Source organism: Solea solea, chromosome 21 (assembly GCF_958295425.1).
Source record: "Solea solea chromosome 21, fSolSol10.1, whole genome shotgun sequence".
Lineage (NCBI taxonomy): Eukaryota > Metazoa > Chordata > Actinopteri > Pleuronectiformes > Soleidae > Solea > Solea solea.
Window position 1 is genome coordinate 3975245 of NC_081154.1, and position 22007 is coordinate 3997251.

Here is a 22007-nt window from a genome sequence, read left to right on the forward strand (position 1 = left end):
CCGATTGACTGCCTGTCTTAGTCTGACTAAGCCCTTAGTTTGATTAAACTGTGTAATTTATGGTCTGTCAGGTTAAAGGATTCAATATTTTTTGTTAAGTTTATACTCTACATGTTACCAACACGCCAAAAAAGTGGAAACCACCCAAGTATAGCAGGAGTAGACTCACTCCCCGACACATGCTTATACACTGGGAGTCCCATTAAACAGCCGAGTCGAGCAACAGCCGCACTGACTGTCTCCCTCTGACTTTGATCAAGGAGACACATTGTGTCTTTTCAACATCTGAACACCAACACTCACCCTGTAAAACCCTGACAGTATAGCGATGCAGAGGAGGAGGAGGAGGAGGAGGAGGAGGAGGCGGCAGGATAGATACATTCTCGGTAATGAGCTGGGTTGAGTCCATGCCAGACCTGGACTGGACTCTGTGCAGCTTGTTCCAGCTAATTATGCAAGGCTACAGACAGCTCTGGCAGACGCGGCGGTTAAGGGCAGGCAAAAGGCGATGGATGAAGAAGAAATGAAAAGAAGAAAAGCGGGACAAATGACGGGGAGGGAAGGTCAAGACAGTAGATTCACACATTTAGAGAGAAAGCGAGAGGGAGAGAGGGAGAGAGGGAGAGACGAATGATGTGTGAGTGATGGCGAAAGAAGCAGCAGACGATGAGAGAAGGACGCAACAGAAGGGCTGAGGTTTGTCCTTTGGCCGATGGTCAATTAGCGGTAGAGAGAGGGAGAGAGAGAGAGAGAGAGAGGGAGACAGGCTGCGGTGATCAGTGTGTGCAGCTGAAGAGAGCTCTCAGCTTATTTACTCTTGGACTGAAGGAGACAGCTGGTGCACCTCCAACACCGAGGCCCGCAGAACATCGTTAAGAGAGATATTAATGAGAAAAAAACACAAATACGTCCGTTATCTATACTGCTTTTCCTTTGAGAGTCCAAGATGACACTGGGTGAGACGCTGGGGTTTGTCCTGGACAGGTCACTAATGAGGGAAGTGCAAGATGTTTCGTATTCATGGTGTTTTATTTTAAAGATCCAGTGCTTGGAAAAGCTAAATAATAGTCACAGAGTCTACAACAACAAACAGGAGTATTAATGCATCTTAAATTCAGCATTTCTTTAATTTTGAGGCAGTAGTTAAGGCATTAGCAGGGAGTTGTCAAAAGGATAGCAAAGGTATTAACTCTAAATATTATCTCATTGTTATATTATTGCAACAAATAGTACAACAGGTTTGTGTGGTGTGTAAATAATTGACATTTCTAAAGATTTTGATCAATCAAGGAACTCCCAGAAGAAGTGTCTGGACATGGCTTTGTGTATTGCCAGGAAATGCATAGCAATGACTTGGAAGTCTGACGAGATGTTTTTTGGAGATGAATAGCTGCATCCCACTTGAAAAGATCACATATCCATCTTCTACTGCTTTATCCTCCACACTCTGGACAGGTCAACAGTCCATCACAGGGCCACATACAGAGACAAACAGCCATTCACTTTCACACTTACGGTCAATTTAGAGAGTCCAATTTACCTAATCCCCATAAATGCATGTTTTTGGAGTGTGGGGGGAAACTGGAGAACCCGGAGAAAACCCATGCATACACGGGGAGAACATGCAAACATACAAACTCCATGCAGAAAGAACATTGTTCCGACCAAGGTCGCGAACCCGTGCAAAGGCAAGAGTGCTAACCACTACACAACAATGCTTTTCTGAAGATATGACAGCCATATTTGACCTGTATTGATGCACTACCAATACCTTTGTCTGATTTTGTATAAAAATGCTACTGGATTGATACACCATTGGTCTTCAGGTAACCTGAAGAAGACAGAATTATCAGCCTCTTCTATTGTATTTATTTATTCTATTTTGATTCATGTTGATCATTTTATTTATCTAATTATTATTTATTTAGTATCACCTACTCTTTTTGAGTATGTGAGTGAGGGTTCAGGGAGGGGATTTGGAGCCATTTTTTTTCTGTTCTATGTAATACGTAAAACGGAGCTTCAATAAGTGGCTGAAATAGTTCATTAAATGAGTGGATAAATGTGGACATGGATGATGAAAGTGGTTGGAAAAAGCCAAAAAGGAATTTCCCGTAAGTTGGAAAAACGGTGCTGTGTTTGTTCACAGTGTTGAGGAGGCACCGGCGGGGACACAGGGTTCATCAGAGGGTTGGGAACCACTTCTCCAGCTCTAACCATTGGTCGCTTTTCTTCTTCTTGTTGACCGAATAAAAGTAACTCTAGTTTACAATCGCGCTGCTGCTGAGCGCCCACAAAATGAATCTCCAATGTCCGTAAATGTTATTAGCTTTGGTTTAATTGTCAGACGAATTGTCCACGTTCCAGCGTTTTCCCTTTTCACTCTCGAGTCGGACAATGAAAGAACTGAAGAGAAGCCCTATTTTACTATTTTACTCCTGCGGGGGCCAGTTTACGCGTTCCTGGCCAATCTCTATTGAGGGCTGGCTGATGTGGGCAGACGTACGGTTTTGCGGCGTCCTCGCCACAGCATTCCTCTGTTTGTCTGCACCTCCATTAAGGACATGTAGTCTGGCCATTGTGTGTGTTTGTGTCTGGCCAGCTGGCTGGCAAGGGCCGGGCAAAAGAGCCGTGTGGGCAGAATGCTAACTTAGTCTTATTGTGGGGCGGGCATCAGAGCATGTGAAGGTGTTTATCTGCGCGCGCGAGACCGTTTGACGACAACAAGGTCAAGACGCCGAGAGCTTTTCTTTGCAAAAGTTGTATTAAATCGCAGTTTAAAAAGAAGAAAAAAAAAAGAAAAGTGCTCCACACCTCGTCCACACAATGCTGCAGGTGTCTGAGTGTCACCGCGGAGGCCGTGCATCTTCACGGAGAAGCGAAACACAACGACAAATAATACTTCTCGGGCTTTTCAGGATGTGATGAAAGGATGTCGGTGTGCTACAGAAACCAGTGAAGAAGGACACAATGACACAGTATGTCAGGGAAATAGCAACACTTTATTCTGGGGGGGGGTTTTGGTCGTCAAATGTGCATAAACTGATTTGAATAAATCAGGGGTGTCAAAAACATACGGCCCGCGGGCCAGAACTGGCCCATCGTAGGTTCCAATCCGGCCCGCAGGGTGAATCTGTGACTAAATGTTTGTGCCTTTGTACAAATCTACTGTGATCTGTACGTTGCAGTGCAAGTTTACCATTTAATGGTATTTATCTCAAGAAATGTGAGGTTGTTGATGATTTGTGTCATAAAAAGAGACTTCATTAAATGTAAAACAAAGGAATTTGTTGTTTATATGCTATTATTTGACTGACTTTGGGATTAATTGTGTCAGGACAACAACTACCTCATAATTGAATATCTTATCTTATGTAGTAGACATATAAACTCACATTGTGTCCTTAACCAAAGGGCCCTTTGTGTTTTTAAGCAGTTTCTTTTTCCAACACTCTGGTCCACAAAGGCACTTGTATGATCATCGTGTCAGCGGCGCGATACGAGAGCGCTGAAAACTTTTCTTTTCAGCCGGAGTAGCGCACTCGGCGGAACACAGACGCGGGCACACATTTAATTTTCTCGATTTCCTGTCAGCAAACAAAGGGGGAGACCTCTTTTGTCAAAAGGCCCAGCTCCTCCGCTGCACCCTCTCTGTGCTTCCCTGTGATTAGGTTCAGAGCACATCACGGGGGTGAGGGGCGTGAAATCATTTGTGGTTGTAATTATGGGCTCCCCTCTCCAGAGTAATCATGAGCTATTAAAAACCACCCTCCGCTCAGCCTCAGCCTCAGCAACCCCCCCCCCCCCCCCCCCCCCCCACAATGCCAGTTAACATCGTTGTTCCTCTGGGAGACTACAGTGAAGAGGCCAACTACCCGCAAACTGCAGTGGGCACAGAGCGGCATGTGTGTGTGTGTGTGTGTGTGTGTGTGTGTGTGTGTGCGCTACTACCACATGCTTTTGTCCTTTGTGTCTTAGGAAACAGAAGAAATAAGCTTGAGAAACTTCCACACTGAGTTAAAAAGCTAAAAGTACACAAATAGTAAAGCAAGTGAAGGGCCACAACTACAAGTTTTTAAAGAAATAATAATATATATATATATATATTATATATATAATAAATAATAAATCCATATTTACATTTTAAAAGTAAAAAAAAAAAAAAATGCTGTAAAAATACATAGAAAATATGACATGATACATTTCCTTTCCTGGGAATATTTCAAAAATAAAAGTCTGGCTGTTAGTTACGAGTTAAATGCTATTAATGTGAGTGATGTTTGGTCTGTATTTGCAGTAACACAACATGAACTAAATTCTAATCAGCAAGAGTCAACATTTAGGTAACCTGCGAGGACACCGCGGGCCGCATGTGGCCCCAGGGCCTTATGTTGCCCGTGTGTAAACACTAGAGGATAATTTGACAGATTTTGGTCCCTGATTGTAGGCTGATTTGAACAGACTATCCGGCTCAAATTATCCTGCTGTGTGAGGGATTAACAGACGTGATTTTAACGCCACATCAGAGTCTTCCCAATTTCAAATCGTAAGTATTATGTATATATATTAGTATGATTGATATTTACGACTGAAGATCGATATACTTTACGACTTTTACTGAAGTAATATTTAAAAAAATTGACTTCAACTTCTACCTAAATCATTTTCTGCTAACATACTTGTACTTTTACTCAAGTATCTTACTTTTTGGTACTTTATACAAGACTGGTGTGTTGTCCTGGGTCTCGACTGGATCATCTAGTCTCTAGTCTGCCTCTAGTGTAGCGGTCAGGGTAAAGGTCAGCGTTGGACCTCAGCTCTAACTTAACCTCTCTCATGAAGTGAAACTCACGCACATGCACCGCAGCATTTAACGGCTTTCTAACCGTTTCATCCCTTATTCCACGTTCCACTTTCCTTGCTTTGCTTTCAGCGAGCACAAAACAGAGCAGTGGCGTTGATTTAAGGTTAATATCTGCCAAGAATAGGTTCAATAACCCCGGCTTTCACCCTCTGTCAGCTGGGATTGGCACCAGCGTGTGGAGGATAAAGCGGTAGAAGAGATAAGTGTATTATTGTCATTATTGTCTGGTGCAGTGAAACTGTAAGAGGCTTTTCTCTCCACTTCAAGGTCTAACGTAAATGTAGAAAACTATAGAAAGATATGAACATGTTAATAAAAAGATTAGCTTTCTTTTCCCTGTGGTTTTCATTTTGCCTCACGCTTGTTGTGTTACAAGTGTTTATCGTCACAGTCTCACCAGGACACACAGGAGGAATGTACTAATTAACTAAAATAGTCATTATGGGATATGGAGAAGGGGAAACAGGGAGGCTTTGAATTTGCATCAGAGTAAACAGAAAGCTTTGACATTGGATTTGGCTGATTTTCACAAAGCATTTTCCTGCCGTTTCCATTTTTGTTGTGCTAGAAATAAACTGCTCGACGATCTCACCTGTGTTCACGGGAACAATGTAGTGAAACATAATGACGGGATATGAAGTAGTCTATCGTTTAATCCCTCCTCCTTTCTGTCACTTTCACAGGCTTTGCCCCCCCCCCCCTCCCCCCTCCCTCGTTGCACACAGGTTGAATGAACACAATCCCATTATCTGTGACAGTCAATTAAACATCTAAATGCCAAATTTTGAATGCTTGATGCTGTGACACAGAGGGCAATTGAAGATCATTAGCCGTAGACTGTTTGTTCCATCTGAGCCACGGAGGGGAAGGACTGAGGTCAGGACAGAGGGACAGAGGGACAGAGGCCTACATGGTCAAATAATCTGCTTCTTTTTTTCACGTTAAATGAGCCCATACGACAACTTGAGCCTCAAGGTTTGTGCGATTCAAAGCCGTCACCTGTTACCAGGCACTTATTGAACAATACTAGCTGTCAGTCGCACGTTGGCCACTTATGCTCGCTGTGCTTTATCGTCTAATTTCCTCCAAATGGGAACATAATTTACAAAATGGACACCGCGTTCTATTGAGGACGACGTGAAAGTAGCGATGGAGACCAGTTAAGCCTTTAGGAAAATGTTCATTGGCGTTGTAAATCAAGTGACTCATTTTCCCCGTAGACTTCCATTCAAACTGTTTTTTCTCCCTTTGCCCCCTTGATGGCTATTCAATAAAGTGTTACCACTTCTCCACACACGGTCCAAAGATACTCAAAGCTGTGATAAAAGTTGCTGGGTTTTTTTCAGTCGTCGTGACACACGGACGTAGACCCTGACACTGCTCTGTTGGAACGTAACGGGGACCAGAAGACAGAAGACAGAAGAGGACGACAAGGAATGAGAAGAATGAACAAAGGTCACATCAGCTCTGACTGTTTGCTTTTATCGAGAAGGGAACTCTGGAGAAACTTTCCGTCACATTGTGTTGACACAGTTGGGGAATCAGAGAAAAGAAGCGGGGAGAGAGAGAGAGAGAAATGTTTATTCTCTTTTTTCCCTCCTCTGGTCCGTCTTTTCCCTCCCTTTTTGTTCATTCACTGGTGTTTGTGCTTCTGTGTGCGCACACACACACACACACACACAGGCACACTTGAATCTTTTACTGATTACCTCACACACGTCATGTCTTTCTGGAGGGCTTTTAACGGCAGAGGATTATCAGGCAGCCGGGGCCTTTTAACCCTTTCTCTCTCTCTCTCTCTGTACTCCAGTCAGGCAGCTGCAGGCAAACGCTCCCATTTTCCACCTATAGAGGTTAAACATGCATTTTCACCTTCACAGCAGACAGAAACGAGGCTATCGTGTGATATTATGCAGCCAGATATTGCATGAGTGCAGCAGATGAATGGCACTTTTCCATTATACAGTTAGAGCACGGTTTGGCTCGACTTGACTCTACTTGGGTTTAGTGTCTGGTACCTGGTCCCAAGCAAACTGATGCTAAAATATGACATGGACAGACTGCCGGGCCACTGATTGGTCAGAGAGTGTCGTCACTGGAAGAGTCATGAGCGCGACGTCCGACACAAGAATCAAGCCGAACAATGCCGAACTGTAGATCAGTTAAAAAGACTAAAAAATAATCGCATGACTAAGAAATGGAGGCGGAACTTATTGAGTCTGGACACCTGGATATTTTTTATGATACTAATTCTGTACAGACTATGGAGCTACTAGCTGCCACTTTTTCCACTACATGGTCCTGGCACGACTCGGCTCGACTTGGCACGGCGCGGTTCTTTTGCTGTTCCATTAGCGATAGTACCAAGCGAGCTGAGCCGATACTAAAATGTGACGTCAACAGACTGTCGGCCACTGATTGGTCAGAGAGCGTCGTCATGACGCTTGACGTCCGACAAAAGAATCAAGCCGAACAATGCCGAACTGTAGATCGGTTAAAAAGACTTAAAAGTGCCTGAAAACGTGCGTTTAATCTCGGAATTGTCTAAATCTCGCCCACATTGAGGAGGAACACTGAACCGAGTACAGCCGAGTCGTGCTCGAACTGTATAATGGAAAAGTACCGTAAGCGTAAAAGTACAGTGTTGTCAACCAATAATGTCACAATTTAAACAGAATGTGGTCGCACCTCACCTCAGCCAGGGCCGTACACTTCCTCGTCTCCACAGGGGGGGGGTCCCCCCGCCCATCCCTGAACCCTCTATGGCTGTAGACGCATACTAAGAAGCCAAAGAGGAAATTCACCAGTTAAAAAGAAAAAATCTAGTCTTGATGAGCTTTTACCAACATGGGGTGAAGTGTCTCAATCAAGGACACATAATAGACTAGCAGAGCCAGGAATGACCAAAAACTAAACTAAACTAAAATATTTCCAGACGTCCCCTGAATGCTTCACAAGTTGGGATGTAAAATTCTGTTATTTTATTATTTATAATTTTTCAATTGGACACTTTCCATGGGGATTTACAGGAATAAACCTACAAACACCTTGTTGTTGTACTTACAGTAAAGATCCAGTGTGTGAGAACATCTAAAGGTGAGGCTGAAGAACACTTTCCTGAGTGCGTCAGGGAACTACGGTGGCCTTGGCCAATCAGAAAGGAAGTCGTGATCGACACACCTGATTCAAATGAGTGGCTCGTTATCAGGCTTCTGCAGAGCAGCTGTTTCCGGTCCACACAGAAAAAGACGACAATGACAAACTTGTTTTGGGCCGAAAAGTTAAATGAAGGCTGACAAAACCAGAAGGAGTGGAGTGAAATGTAGAAGCAGATAAACAGAGGCGGGGATCATGTCAGGCGGCAGCAGACCCTTATTTAAATATGAATGAAAACCCTAGGTGCCTGTTTCCAGTATGTAGACCTAAACACACACAGATTACAGAGATTTACGACAGTGTCTTTATCAACCCGCTCAACATTAGCAGTCACGGCTAACCTTGCTTGTTATTGTAGATCTAGATTTATATACATATATATATATATATATATAGAGAGAGAGAGAGAGAGAAGTTGTGAGAAGCAATAACAAGTATTAATAGTGACACACCGTGTCCTGTCCTTGGCCTGAAGGAATGTTTGTGTGTGTCTGCTCACTAACATGTGTGCCATCTCTGAGGTGGTCGAGTGTTTGTTGTCTCCTCTCCCTCTCCCTCCCCTCCCGTGTGTTTCCCTCTGTTTTATGTGTGTGTCCTGCCCATCCTCTTCCATTCAAACCCCCCCCACCACCACCACATTTACCATGACAATCGCTGCCTGCTGGGACCCTCTCCTATGTATGGCCCTGACCACCGCTGGCTACTGGCAGGGGCCCCATTCACTGCTGCAACCCTCGCCGGACCATAAAGAGCCTGGCAGGGTCCGGACAGCCGAAGCCACCCCTCCCACCCCCCTGTAAACGGCCAGCATCATCACACTTGTTGTGTCTTCTGCGTTACTACTACCAGGGGAAGGACGCGGGATGGCGGAGCTTGTTGCGGTTTATGTACTGGGGTTTTGATCTGGGGAGGGTGTGAGAAGAAAAAGGGGTGGGGGGGGGGGGGTTGGTTTTATGCGCCCAATTGGGGAGCGAGCGGCAGGTTTGAATGGACAGGAACACGGTTTTAAGGACAAATTGATTGGTGTTTAACTTGAGAGAGAGAATAAAGGAAGCGGTGATTTTGAGCAGACTGTTTCAAGACCAGACGTGATAGTGACAAGCTGAGCACTATAAAATGCCTTTGTGTTAGCCTATATGGCCTAAAAACTTAGACAATAGACAAGTGTTTATTATGCAAGTGTGTTTCCTTTGCAGGGTGCACCCATTGAAATACTTGGCAATTAAAAAATTGAATCCTAGAGTGTTACAGTTCTCATAATTTTGTATTTTCCATGTAGATCAAGGTCCATGAAGGCAAGATTGTGATCCTGTGTATGTTCTTGTATAGTATGTATGGCTGCTGACTGTTTGTATTCTTATTGTGCTTTGTAAATGTGAAAAAAGAGATTTTTACTCTCAATGTGTTGTTTTCTCCTAGTTAAATAAAGGTTAAATCAGAAAATAATATAATATACATATATAATATACAGTTTCTGATGTGTATATAACATGAAGAATGCACCTTTATATTATGTCTATGTAATGAAGTAAATCCCTGGACTCTTCAGGATGAAGCTGATCTGTAAATATTTCACATTAAAAGCCCCTTTTTTTTAAATTAATAGATTCAGGGAACTGAGACATTAGAGTGCTTTTACTTTGAAAAAAGCAACTGTGAAACTGGTTCTTAAAGGTGTAGAGACGTATTTGTCCTGTGAACCTCATTTGGTTTTTATGGAGAAAATGTTTGAGACCAAGGTTTTTATATACCCTTACCTACAAAATAAAACTGGAGTTACTAACTGTGTGTATTTATAAAACTAACTAAAATTGTAGCCTAATTTTCATTTTTTGTAAATTAATTTCATACATAATCCTATTGGGTTTATATGAAATGTATTTATTCATTTCAAGATTGTATTTGAGACCTGTTTGACTCTTACACCTGGTAGATACTTCATATTACACAAAACTAACACTTAAACTAATAAAAACAAACTAATTTCAAAAGCAAAAAAAGTCAAAACTAAATAAAAACTAAAACTAATGGGAAAAATCTTGAGACTTGGGATGTGGACTTAATATTTAACTTGAAATAGTATGCATAACATCTTTGTTAATTAATCTCTAATGCAACAAGCATATAAAACTAAAAAAGCTGCCACACGACGCTCTTTTAGACGATGGCTGTGGAGGTTAGAGGGGTCAGCAGGCAAGTGTCGCCTCTTTAGCACAAGCCATACATGATTGGCCTCTTCTCAAGAGCCACGGCTTTTTTTTTTCCTCCAAAATCAGTCATTTATTTGTGTGTCTGCCTCCATTTGATTGGAGTGTGAGTGTGTGTGATTCTGTGTGTGTGTGTGTGTGTGTGTGTGTGTGTGTGTGTGCATGCCTCAGACCTTGGGAGGGCTGCTCTGTACAAGCCCAAGCTTGCCCCAGCAGCAAATCCACAAAGCCTGTCAGTAATGAACGATGATGGCAGCAGCGGCATCAGCAGCACAGAGAGCGCAAGGAAGCAAAGGAGGATATTCACCAAAAAAACAAAAAAAACACACACACACACCCAACTGTCACACAAAAGCGGTGACATATGATACAGCCACGCTTTATAGGAATTTTTTTCTGTTGTAAAATCAGTGTCTTAATCGCTCCGTTGCACCGAGAGAGAGAAACAAAGAGCGAGGTGTTAATCCTGCGCCTGAGCTGTATCAAACCTTTTATTGACGCAGGTGAGTGGCGGTAAACGGATTTTAAGATTCAACAGCTGACAAGTACAGGTTGTGTGTGTGTGTGTGTGTGTGTGTGTGTGTTCTCTCTACCTCACACAAAGGGAAACTCCTATAAAGATAAAACACGCAAAACAACAAACTGAAGTTTACAAATGTGTGGTGATAAGCAGCGAGAGGAAGGGGTTTGCTGTTGGTTTAACCTCAATCCTCTTAAATGTATTGACAGAGGTGGAATTTTCCACTGGTTTCACCCAAACAAACACCAGAGTTTTCTCTCTCTCTCTCTCTCTCTTTCTCTCTCTCTCTCTCTCTTGCTCTCTCGCTCTCTCTCTCTACACCTTTGCAACAAGTTGCCTCTTCTTGAACGCAGACACAGATTCCTCTCAGTTCACCAGAGGACGATGATGTTTAGCTTGATTGCCGAAAGTTCAAGATCACATTTAAACTCCCGCCTGAAAATGGCTTTTTCCCCCCAAAAGTGACGCCAGCCATGTCAACACTGTTGCTCCCATCAACATGAGCGTTTTCAAGCAAATTTCACAAAATAGAAAGTCAGAGAGCGAAAGAAAGAAAGAAAGAAAATTGCATATATGGACGTTGATGACGGTGTTTAGTCTGCGCTCATCTTATGGCGCACAGTGTTCCCCGAGACGCTGATTTGGTTGTCAGATTGTATCTCGGACGAGGGGGTGGCTCTGATTTGTTACTCCGGGGGGGAATAATGGAGGAGAGACGAGGAAGGATGTTTAGAATCGTGATGATTTGGGCTGATTTGCAACACGATCGGACGGGACGACAACGACGATTGTCGCTCTGCATAAATTTGTCACATGCATAAGTAGAAATATACAGGAGTTGATTCTTGTACGTTTTGACTAAGAAATGGAGGAGGAACTTATTGTGTCTGGATATTTTTATGATACAAATTCTGTATAGGACTACGGAGCCACTAGCCGCCCGTCTTCCACTACATGGTCCTGGCACGACTCGGCTCGCCTAGGCGTGGTACGGTTCTTTTGCTTTTCCATTAGTGACGGTACCTGGTGCTTTTTTTAGTACCTGCTCTGGCGAGGTTCCAAGCGAGCTTAGCCGGGACTGAAATTTGACAGACTGCCCGTCACTGATTGGTCAGAGTGTGCCGTCACTGGAAGAGTCATAAGAATCAAACCGAACAATGAATCAGTAAAAAGACTTAAAAATACCTGAAAACTTGTGTTACTCTCCAACATTGATCATCATTGGTGAACTAATTGTACTGATTCAGTTACACCGAAAACAACTGCTTTACAAGTCACTAGTCACTAGTTTGTGTGTGTTTGCGCGTAGAGCCGAGTCGTGCCAGGACCATGTATTGGAAAAGCTGCATTAGTTATTTGCTCTGAAAACAGTCCAGTGGCCACATCGATGCAGGTGAAAATGTGTTTCACGGACGCTCCATTGCAGAAAATGCTGATGATTGACTAAAGACAAATGTCCCTCCATCACGCTCAGGGAAGTGGAACACCACATCCTGCTGCTGTGACACGTGAAACGATCTAACCTGGAGTTAGCGTCAAAAGGATTTGTGTGAATGTTGACAACTGCAGGTACACCATGTTGTTTGACTGATGGCTTTTTATTTCCAGGTTTTTCTTTAGTTTGTGTTGAGAAGTAACACGACGTACCTCAGAATCAGAATCAGCAGCCTTTTATAAAAGTACCTTAAATGGAGACTTGAGTAAAAGTATCTTACCAGAAAATTACTTTGGTAGAAGTTGAAGTCACTTTTTTATAATATTACTTTAGTAAAAGTCTTAAAGTATATGACATTTACTGTACTTAGGTATCAAAAGTAGCTCAGTGGTAGGGTGAGGTGTCTTTCAACTGGAAGGTTGTTGGTTCAATTCCTGGCTATGCTAGTCTCTATGTGTCTTTGAGCAAGACACTTAACCCCATGTGTGTGAATGGGTAAAAACTGTAGTATAAAGCAGCTCATCAAGACTAGAGAAGCTGTATTGTTACATTTGGTCCTTCAGAATTAAAATAATATAAATATAAAAACAAACTCTTTGACAATAAATTCAACACAATTATAAATGATTGTATTGTATGTTCAGGAAAACAGTTTAAACCCACAGGGTTTGAAAAGCAATTATTCACAGTAGCAGCAGAAAAGTATTTCACATGAATATTTTTACGAAGCATTTTGTTGTTGCACACAATGATGGCTCATAGAAATGAGTCAAACTCCATTTATACAGAAATATTTGGTTGGTTTCCAAGTTAAATGAGAGTACTTAACCTGAATAACCCCTCAAAAATTAAAGATCTACAGTCAAAATAAACCACCTGGCACAATAGTGTGACTCGACTTCACCTTTACAGCGTGTCCTTGTCTTGTCGTACACCTGTGCTGAGTCACTACATGGCGACTGACTCGTGACAGCACAGCGGACACTCGTGCTGTCGGACAGGCCCAGACTTGCCTCGCTCAATGATTAGTCCTGCTTGTCTTACACTGGACACAATGGCCTCTTCCTCACTGACGCCGTGGCATCTTTATTGACCCATGGCTAACTGGGAACAGGGTGAAACGAGGGAGTGGAACCGGTTCGGAGCGTCTCACTGAGAACAATAAAGACAAGCGCACAATGTGGACGAACCACTTTCCACTGTCTGATGTAAAGACGGCGTAATAACGGACAATGTCAACGCAGTGCTGAGCTGTAGTTTCACAGGGTGAAGACGTTATTTTTTGACATGGTCTTGTCATCAGCATACATTGGCGCTAACATTTGGGACATTTCCATGTATGGTTTCATTGGACTTCTGTCCTTGTCCCACTTCACAAGCATGAATGAACTGTCAGACTCTTTTTTTGTCCAATTTCAGTTGGACAAAGACTTCTAAGATACCATTTTTTCTGTGTCCATTACCGATACCGATATAAAAAACTTGAGTATCTGCTGATACCAATATTATACCGATACAGTCATTTTAAGACCGTTTATGAACTATGAAGCTGTTAACAATCAGTTACTGTACTTAAGTATCAAAACTACTTTTCTGATATAGAATGTACTCACGTTTTAGAAGTAAAAGTATTAAAAAGGATTGAGACGTTGTGGCTCAGTGGTAGGGCAGGTTGTCTTTCAACTGGAAGGTTGTGGGTTCAATTCCTGGCTCTATATGTGTCCTTGAGCAAGACACTTAACCCCTTAAATCAGCGTGTGAGTCTTAAAACTGTAGTGTAAAGCACCTCATTAAGACTAGAAAAGCTCTATATAAATACAGCCCATAATACCAACTCTTCTTCTTCTGATTTTATTTGGTAGTAACGAGTAACAAAGATCGCTAGAGGAAATGTTGTGGAGTAAAAGTAAAGGTAGCTAGAAACACAAATAACAAAGTGAAGTACAGATACGTGAATTATCTGTACGAGTCATTTCAAAGACACAATTCTGTCCAACTGTATCACAAATGTTGTTCTCTCAAAAAGAAGCAGAAATAAACAGCAAACAAACATGACTCAGCTAAAAATGCTTTTGCTGATTTTTATTTACATTTCTGTCTGTGCATAGTGAAATATACTGTATATGATTTTTGGATTGTATCAGATTCTACATTTTTATCTTTGTCCGATATCCGATCCAGTGATTCTGACCAGTATCGGACCAAAACTGACACTGACCGATACCGATTCCCTTCCCTCTTCTAAAATGTATTTCAAATGTCTGGTTTTAGACCAACAAAACAATTTATCTCTAGCATGTACTGAGTACGACGTGGTCATAGATCTGCACTTCACTTCTATCCCGTGACAAGTTTGTGTAAGATCATTTATTAATGAAATGCTAGGGGACCAAACAGTGATCCCTGAGGTACACCCTCTGTACACTGCACTGTAACGGACTGTGCTTCATTACACACGAACGACAAATTACAAACTTTCAATTTCATCACTTTCATCTTTTCTTACTTTCTTTTTTTATTGTTTCTCTTTTCTTTTAACAATATCTCCTCTTTTTGTCCTCTCCCTCTCTCTCTCTGTCCTCTCTGGGTCCCATGTGTCCTACATGAATATCAGATAACAGTTCCATGAAAATGAATCCAGTGAGAGGCAACCTACAGAGGGAAAGAGGGAGGAAGGGAGGGAGGGAGGGAGGTAGGGGAGGTTACATGTAGCACAAATAGACATAGACAGAGAGAGTTTCTAAGAGTTAGCGTGATCGCTAATGAGGTGTGTGTGTGTAACTGGTATTCCTTACGTTGTGGCGACCTAAATCTGATTACACAGTCACATTATGGGGACTTGTCTTCCTTATGGGGACAAAAATCAAGTCCCCCATAATGTAAATTATTACACTTTAAGGTTTAAGGTGAGGTTTTAAAGTTAGGTTAAGGTTAGGGGTCAGGGTCAGGATTAGGCCAGTAGTAGTTATGGTTACGGTAAGTCTCCAGGAAATGTCCTCTGAAGTCATGGAAACCATGGTGTGTGTGTATGTGTGTGTGTAATTGGTGGTGGGGAGCCATTAAGTGGAGAAGAAAATCCAGGTCTTGAGGATGGCTGGAGGACACATGGTACGGTAGAGGGCTGTCCTCTGGAGATGACAGGGACGTGTGTGTGTGTGTGTGTGTGTGTAGGGTGGGCTGGTGTGGGTTGGGGAGGGAGGGGTTTACTCAGGAAGTAAAGCATTAAAAGCATATAAGGTCATTTGTTGCCGCACAGTTTTGTGGCGGCGTTCAGTGGTCACGTGATGTCACAGTTGTATGTGACAGTCTCTCTTTATTAAAACAGAGACACAGTTTTCTTCCAACCTGGTTTTAAACCAGCCACTTGTGCGTTGTGAGGCAGAGACACTGATTAGTCCCTTTCACGGAATCTAATTGGACACTCGTGGGCTTAAGATGGAAGGATATGCAAATACAAGCCGATAATGGAGACGCAACAGTCGGACAAATAAAGGACGCGTCATTAAAACCATTTCCAATAAATAATTAGCAAATCATTTGCACTCATGGCTACATATGATTCAATATGAATTCATACGGTATAGGTTTTATTTTATTTTAATTTAATAATCGGTGCATGTGTTTGAGATTTAAAAATGTAAACAGACAGTAAAACCCCCAGGAATGAGCTTTATCTTATTAAGTTGAAGAAAGGTCCAAAAGCAAGATCACACAGAATTACAGAAGTGCAAATTTAATATAATACACATAAGTATAATTGCAGTCGTGGAGTTTCAGGAGTTTCTGAAGTTAATCCTCTAACAAGCGCTTCTGTGTCGTCATTTATTAGATTACATTCGATTAGATTGGATTTATTGTCATTGCACATGTCACAAGTACAAGGTAATGAAATGCCGAAGGCATCCAATACAGTATGTGCATAGGGTTCTAAACAAGTGGTACGAGTATAAATAAATACGGCAGTACATAAATATGGTTAAAAAAATAAATAAATGTAAAATAGGTAAAGGGTTCATCATTAGTGAAATTAGAAAGGTTTTAGAAACACTTCATTTAAAACGCACACACACGCACGCACACACACACACACACACACACACTGTAAGTCCAGGTGGTGTATAGGACCATGTGTGTGTGTGTGTGTTGGGGGGAGGGAGCTATAACATTACTCTCCATCAGCTCTACCATAGGTGGGATCATCAGACAGGTGTGTGCTGGGCCTCCCTGTCCCCTCCCCCCTCCCTCCCTCCCTCCCTCCCCCCCAAAAACCAAGCCACCCACCTGATGGTCTGAAGAGTGTGTTGTGTGCTTGTATTTGTCACCTCTGTAGGACCAAAACCTGGTCCTAATGAGGCAGAGGTTCAACTTCATATCTGAGGAACTGGTTTAGTTTAGGGCTAAGGTTAGTAAAGTGTAGTTATAGGTTAAGGTAAAGGTTTAGGCATGTACGAGTTATGGTAAATGTTGGGGATAACAGTTTGTTATCGAGGCTGTCACTGCAACGTCCTGAGAAGATGAGGGGTGTGTGTGTGTGTGTGTGTGTGTGTGTGTGTGTGTGTGTGTGTGTATTAGGCACAATGAAGAGCGAGGGTCTGTCAGAGGCCACCTGTTGGCCAGCTGTCAGGGTCCCATTTCAGGGTCGCCTTTCTCCTCAGACTCCATCCATCCATCCATCCCACTTTGTCTCTGTCTGTCTGTCGATCTGACCTAACTTCCTACATACCTACCTACCTTCCTACTTACCTACAGTACCTACCTTCCTACCTACCTTCCTACTTACCTACCTACCTGCCTACCTACCCATTCCCAATGGTCAAAAACCGATTTAATCCTGGATTTAAACTGTTTTTTCACAATTTCACTTTAATTCTTACACTCGGTCAGTGTTTCTTTTTTGCCCTTTTGTCTTCAATACATGCGCTAATTTTTAGACTTTTCTGTCTGTCTGTGTTGTGAAACCTTACTTCTACTTAATTCTCTCCCTAAAACAACATCCATTCATTAAAAGATGAGAGGAGTTGTGGAGGAGGAGGAGGAGGAGGAGGACGAAGGGGAGAAGGAGGAGGAGGAGGTCTGGGTTGTACCTAAGTGTGTCTTGTTTGATGCTGATCAATGGCTCGCAGATACCGTCCTCTTCATGACACATTACCATCTCTATTGTCACTGTGATGGAGGGCTGGGGGGGCGGGGGGGTGCAGCGGAGGAGGTTTGGAAAAACCAAATGATGAATGAGTGATGGAAATAAGGAGGCATGAAATGGACAGGAGGAGGATGTGATAGGATGGCGTTGGATTGGAGATGGGAGAAGAGAAGTGTGTGGAGGTTGGAGGAAAAGGAGAGAGAGATAATTTCCTTGGAGGAGTCTGCAGGGGATGGGGGAGGCATGGAGAGGGGGGGGGCCTCTCCATGCCTCTATTAGAACAAGCAGCCACTAGACGACAGAATAAGACCTAAGAGTCCTGAGATGATGATTTCTCTGGATCTGTATTCTGGCAGGGTAATTATTTTGTCAGCATTAGCTGCTCGTCCCGCTTTTAACGATAAAAAAAATGCAAAGAGCATTAACTCACACAGGGTTTTTACTCCATGTGTCAATGACAGGTGTGTGTTAAAGGAGCAGTGGGTCACATTTAAAAGGCTTTATTGGCGGATAAGGAATATAAACACCACAGAAATGTGTTTGTATACCTGTAAAATCACTTTAAAGTGAATAATGTTTTCATGTTCATCGCTTTAGATTAAGCCTTTTGAGTGGACAAACCAGCAAGAGCATGCGTTCAGCAAACAAAGACAATTTCATTTAAACTTCTCCTTTCCAACACTAACATTTTGAGACAAACAACACACAATTAGGTACAAAAAATATGGAAACATCTACTATAAATAAATAAATAAATAAATAAACTTGCATTAAAAAAAGGAAAAAGGAAAACAAAAAGTACTCCATTTGTGAGGTCAAAGGTCTTTGGCACATTCATTTTAGGGACTTTATATAGATTTGTGTCTCATTATAAAAGCACGTGAATATGAGTGGGGTCTTTGTAAAGAGTTTTTGTGGATGAAATAATATCATTATCATTTATAGTAGTTATAACCTTGTATTTTCTATTTAACCATTCTATAAAGTGTTTGCAGAACAGCTGAGCATGAGAGCATGAAACCAAGAGATGTTCTGTTGTTTCAATATCACTTTTAAAAAGAAAATACATTCATTTAATGCAAAGCCAAATCTTAATCTTAATTCTCTGGAATATCATTCATTATTTTGGAGTGGATTTCTTTTGTTTTGGGTGGAAAAGAAAGGAAAGGAAAGGTAAGGAAAGGAAAGGAGGGTTGATCCCTGATTTTATTATATCTAATTGTAGGGATGAGAATAGGTCAGTATTGGCCCGATACTGTTCAAAATCCTTGGATCTGATATCAGACAGATGCACAGACTCTAAAATTGTAAATAAAAACCAGCAGATGCATTTTTAGCTGAGTCATGTTTGGGGCTGTTTAGTTAGAACAACATTTGTGACACAGTTTGTAGAATGATGTCTTTAAAAATGACAGCAGCTTGTCAGCAGCTTCATAAACAGTCTAAAATAAAACTGTATCAGACTGATATCTGTAGATACTGGAGTTTGTTGTTGTCCGTGTTCAGCCCCTCAGAGCTCGTCCTCTCTATCATGAGGACTCACTCACTTAGACTCATTTACAGACAGGACTTAATGAATTCTCTCTCTCTCCATCTGTATAGAGGACCATGAAGAAGAAGAGGCCGTTCGTCTCACAAGGAACGGGAAACCAATGAGAGCTCTGCACGCTAATAAACCTTCTGCTTGAAAATAATGACATTCAAATCCCACAGAGCAACAACACAACATCAGCACCTTGTAATTCAAGCCTTGGACCTTGAAGTCTTGTCAAGGACAGGTCCTGTGCTGCCACCTAGTGGGCATTCATTAAAACTACTGAAAACCTATTTACTAACTTACAGACACTTCCTCAGTGTAAGTTAGTTTCCAAAAAAAAACGACTTAATAATCCTCTTAACCACAACCGTGTCATTTGACTGCAAGTGACTGTCTCATAAGTATCACACACATCACACGGTCATGAGATATAAAGATATATGATGCGTTTGAGATCATTTACAGTGAATTTCAGCAAATGTCGCGTCACTGTAGCCCCGAGGGCCCCCAAACAGAGAGACAGCTGGATACATGAGTCTACAGTAACATGAACTAATGTTAACTTTGGTAGAAGGAGACCTTCTGAACGAGAGGCCAAAGGTGACGACGACGACGACGACACGAGGAGCCTCAGCTCTCATTTTGCAACATTTGCGATTACATTTTTGCTGCTAATGAAGACGGCGAGACAAATAGAAGTCAAAGTCACTCACCTTTAACTGAGAATATCACACGGATGATTTTTGAAAGTCCAGAGGCCTTTTGTCTCGTTGCAGTAACTCGGGGTTACCTTTGGATCAACACACCTGATCCAAATGATCAACCTTAACGACGCCGTTATTTGAGTCAGGTGTGCCCGACCAACTTCTGCAAGGCAGTGAAACCTCAGGTCGTTTGAATAACTAGTTACACCTGGTTAAAACTTCACTGCTCCAGGTGAGGCTTGAACTCACAACCTCGGCATGTCTCTGCAGGTTACTGTCATATAAGTACCGCGCGCTGACCGATTGCGCCACTGGAGCCTGTTTCCAGATGTTCTTATTTAGAAATCTAGGCGCAGCGTTTTGTAACGATGACATTTAATATCTAAACAAAAAAGTAAAAACTTCAGCATTTGTATTTAATTGGAGATATTAGAATTACATTACAGAGAAAGACTTTTACAAACTGGGCTGAGCAGTTATTAGTTGTGGGTTTAGATGAGTTTGTTTTCCCAGAGACGACAAGTTCCAACTCACAACCCAAGATCATCCGTGTATGTTAACCTGTGCTACTAGAGACAGCTCACTCAGCTGGTTAGTTTGGTTAGTTGTTGAAAGTGTGGTTGAGCTTCCTGGACGTAGGAAAAGAAACGAATGAGTCAAAGTCCGTGTCATGTTGTGTTTATTGTTCGGTAGCTAAAACGCGACCACTTTGAATAAAAAAAACACGCATGGGTGAGGGGCATTTTTTACAGTGCAGCAGGTTTTAACATACAGATTTGTTCCCTACATGCAACACATGATAAAAAAAATGAAAAAAATACAACCTGTCTGTGACAGAAGTGCTTTAAAGGCGGTTTAAAAAAACAAACACATTTTACATGACGTACATGTGGTGCCAGAAACAGATGGTTCCGTGTCAATAAGGCACATTTAATGTTTAAGAGTGTCACTTCTTGGCAAGTTTTGACTTCCACTAAGTGGTTCTTCACTGGTGAGATTGTAAACGAAAAGATCCTCAGCTCGTCCTCGGGGCGTGAGGACCTTTATGGCCACTGGGTGGTGCTGTTACACCATGTTAGTAGAGAGGTAAACACATGCCTTGGTGAGTCTGACTGATCTTTGATTAGTCCAGCTAGAGATCAGTCAATTATCAGTCCTTTTCAGTCAAGTTCTGTCCTCATGCACGTCTTTTTTTTTTTTTTTTTAAGTCAGGTGTCCGGGGGCTTTCATGCATGCAATTTCCAAAAAGTGCAGTTTGGTGTTTATACCTCAACAAGAAATCCTCAAACGCTGGTTATTTCAAGAGAAACCTTCACAAACATCATCAGTGCGACATCAGTTTCTCCAGCGTTCAGAGGAGGTGAGCGTTTAAGTCGTACTTCTCACAGAACTTGTCGGTGATGGGGATGCACGTGAGATACTCGCACCACTCGCACTTCACGGGGTAAACGTAGAAGAGCACGGCCAGAGCCGCCAGCAGAGCCAGGAAGACCAGCAAGAAGACGCAGATCTGGACCCGCTTACGGTACATATCTGATCGCCCGAAACTACAGAAAGAGAACAAACCCCCAGTGTTATGCTTCTCGTAAGGAAGTGAAGAGAGCAGTTACAACACACTTCTCTGAAGTCACTTACCTGATGTACGGCAAGAACGCGAAGGAGAGGAAGAACCCCGACACAAAGCCGCAGATGTGAGCAAAGTTGTCGATCCACGGGAGCAGACCGAAGGAGAAGAAGAAGACCGAGATGGCCAGCAGCTTCGCGAACGCCCACCACGGTCTCTCCAGGATCTGCCAGCTCTGAAACAGCTCCACAAACAGACAGGCCAGGATACCAAACTGGCTGCCTGCAGGACCCACCTGAGAGACACAAAGCAAATCCGATATGACTTTATTTGATCAAGTGAACATGTCCCATATGGTCTAGCGGTTAGGATTCCTGGTTTTCACCCAGGCGGCCCGGGTTCAACTCCCGGTATGGGAACTTTTGTTTGGCGAAAAAAGGGCTACGGTACCAAACCACCTGCCCACTGCTTAAGGAATTTCTGACGTTACAACCCAGGGGAGTCAATTTACCCTGGTATTTAGTTGGGTACTAAGAGCCATGGACCTCAGTGACCTCACAGATTCTTAAACAGACCCAAATGTGTGCTCTCACTGACGTGTAGCTGGTGTTTCAGTATTTCAACATCCTGTGTAAGAAACTTAACGGTTGACAGTCTGTAACACGTTAAGGCTCCTCCAGAAGGACTTGATTATTTGTACCTCTGCTCTGTACGGCAGGAAGATGGCTGAGGCCAAGTTGCCAGTGACGCCGCTCAGCATGTAGATGATGGAGATCCTCAGCCAGCCGGCCAGCTTCTCTATGTCCCTCAGCACGGTCATCTGGAACAACACCGACACCAGGCAGTGCAGGATCCTACAGGCGCAGAAAGTTATTTTTAA

General features: G+C 42.6%; 1 protein-coding gene and 2 non-coding genes across 8 annotated transcripts in view; 1 reads left to right on the forward strand and 2 right to left on the reverse strand.

Moving 5' to 3' along the window:
• Positions 1 to 19787: 19787 nt before the first annotated feature.
• On the reverse strand, positions 19788 to 19881 carry trnai-uau (transfer RNA isoleucine (anticodon UAU)). The gene is made up of 2 exons: positions 19844 to 19881; positions 19788 to 19823 (listed from the first exon to the last, which is right to left on the reverse strand). It is a non-coding gene; the product is annotated as a tRNA-Ile (tRNA).
• Positions 19882 to 20225: 344 nt separating this feature from the next.
• The window catches only part of LOC131448977 (inactive rhomboid protein 1-like), a 28230-nt gene continuing 26448 nt past the window's right edge, over positions 20226 to 22007 (reverse strand). For all 6 annotated transcript variants that reach the window (XM_058621828.1, XM_058621830.1, XM_058621826.1 and 3 more), the window contains 3 exons: positions 21828 to 21981; positions 21199 to 21422; positions 20226 to 21110 (listed from right to left, as the gene is read on the reverse strand). In XM_058621828.1, the coding sequence (XP_058477811.1) occupies positions 20915 to 21110; positions 21199 to 21422; positions 21828 to 21981 (574 nt within the window). In that variant the 3' untranslated portion in view covers positions 20226 to 20914. The remainder of the gene's footprint in view (positions 21111 to 21198; positions 21423 to 21827; positions 21982 to 22007) is intronic.
• trnae-uuc (transfer RNA glutamic acid (anticodon UUC)) lies at positions 21475 to 21546 on the forward strand. The gene has a single exon. It is a non-coding gene; the product is annotated as a tRNA-Glu (tRNA).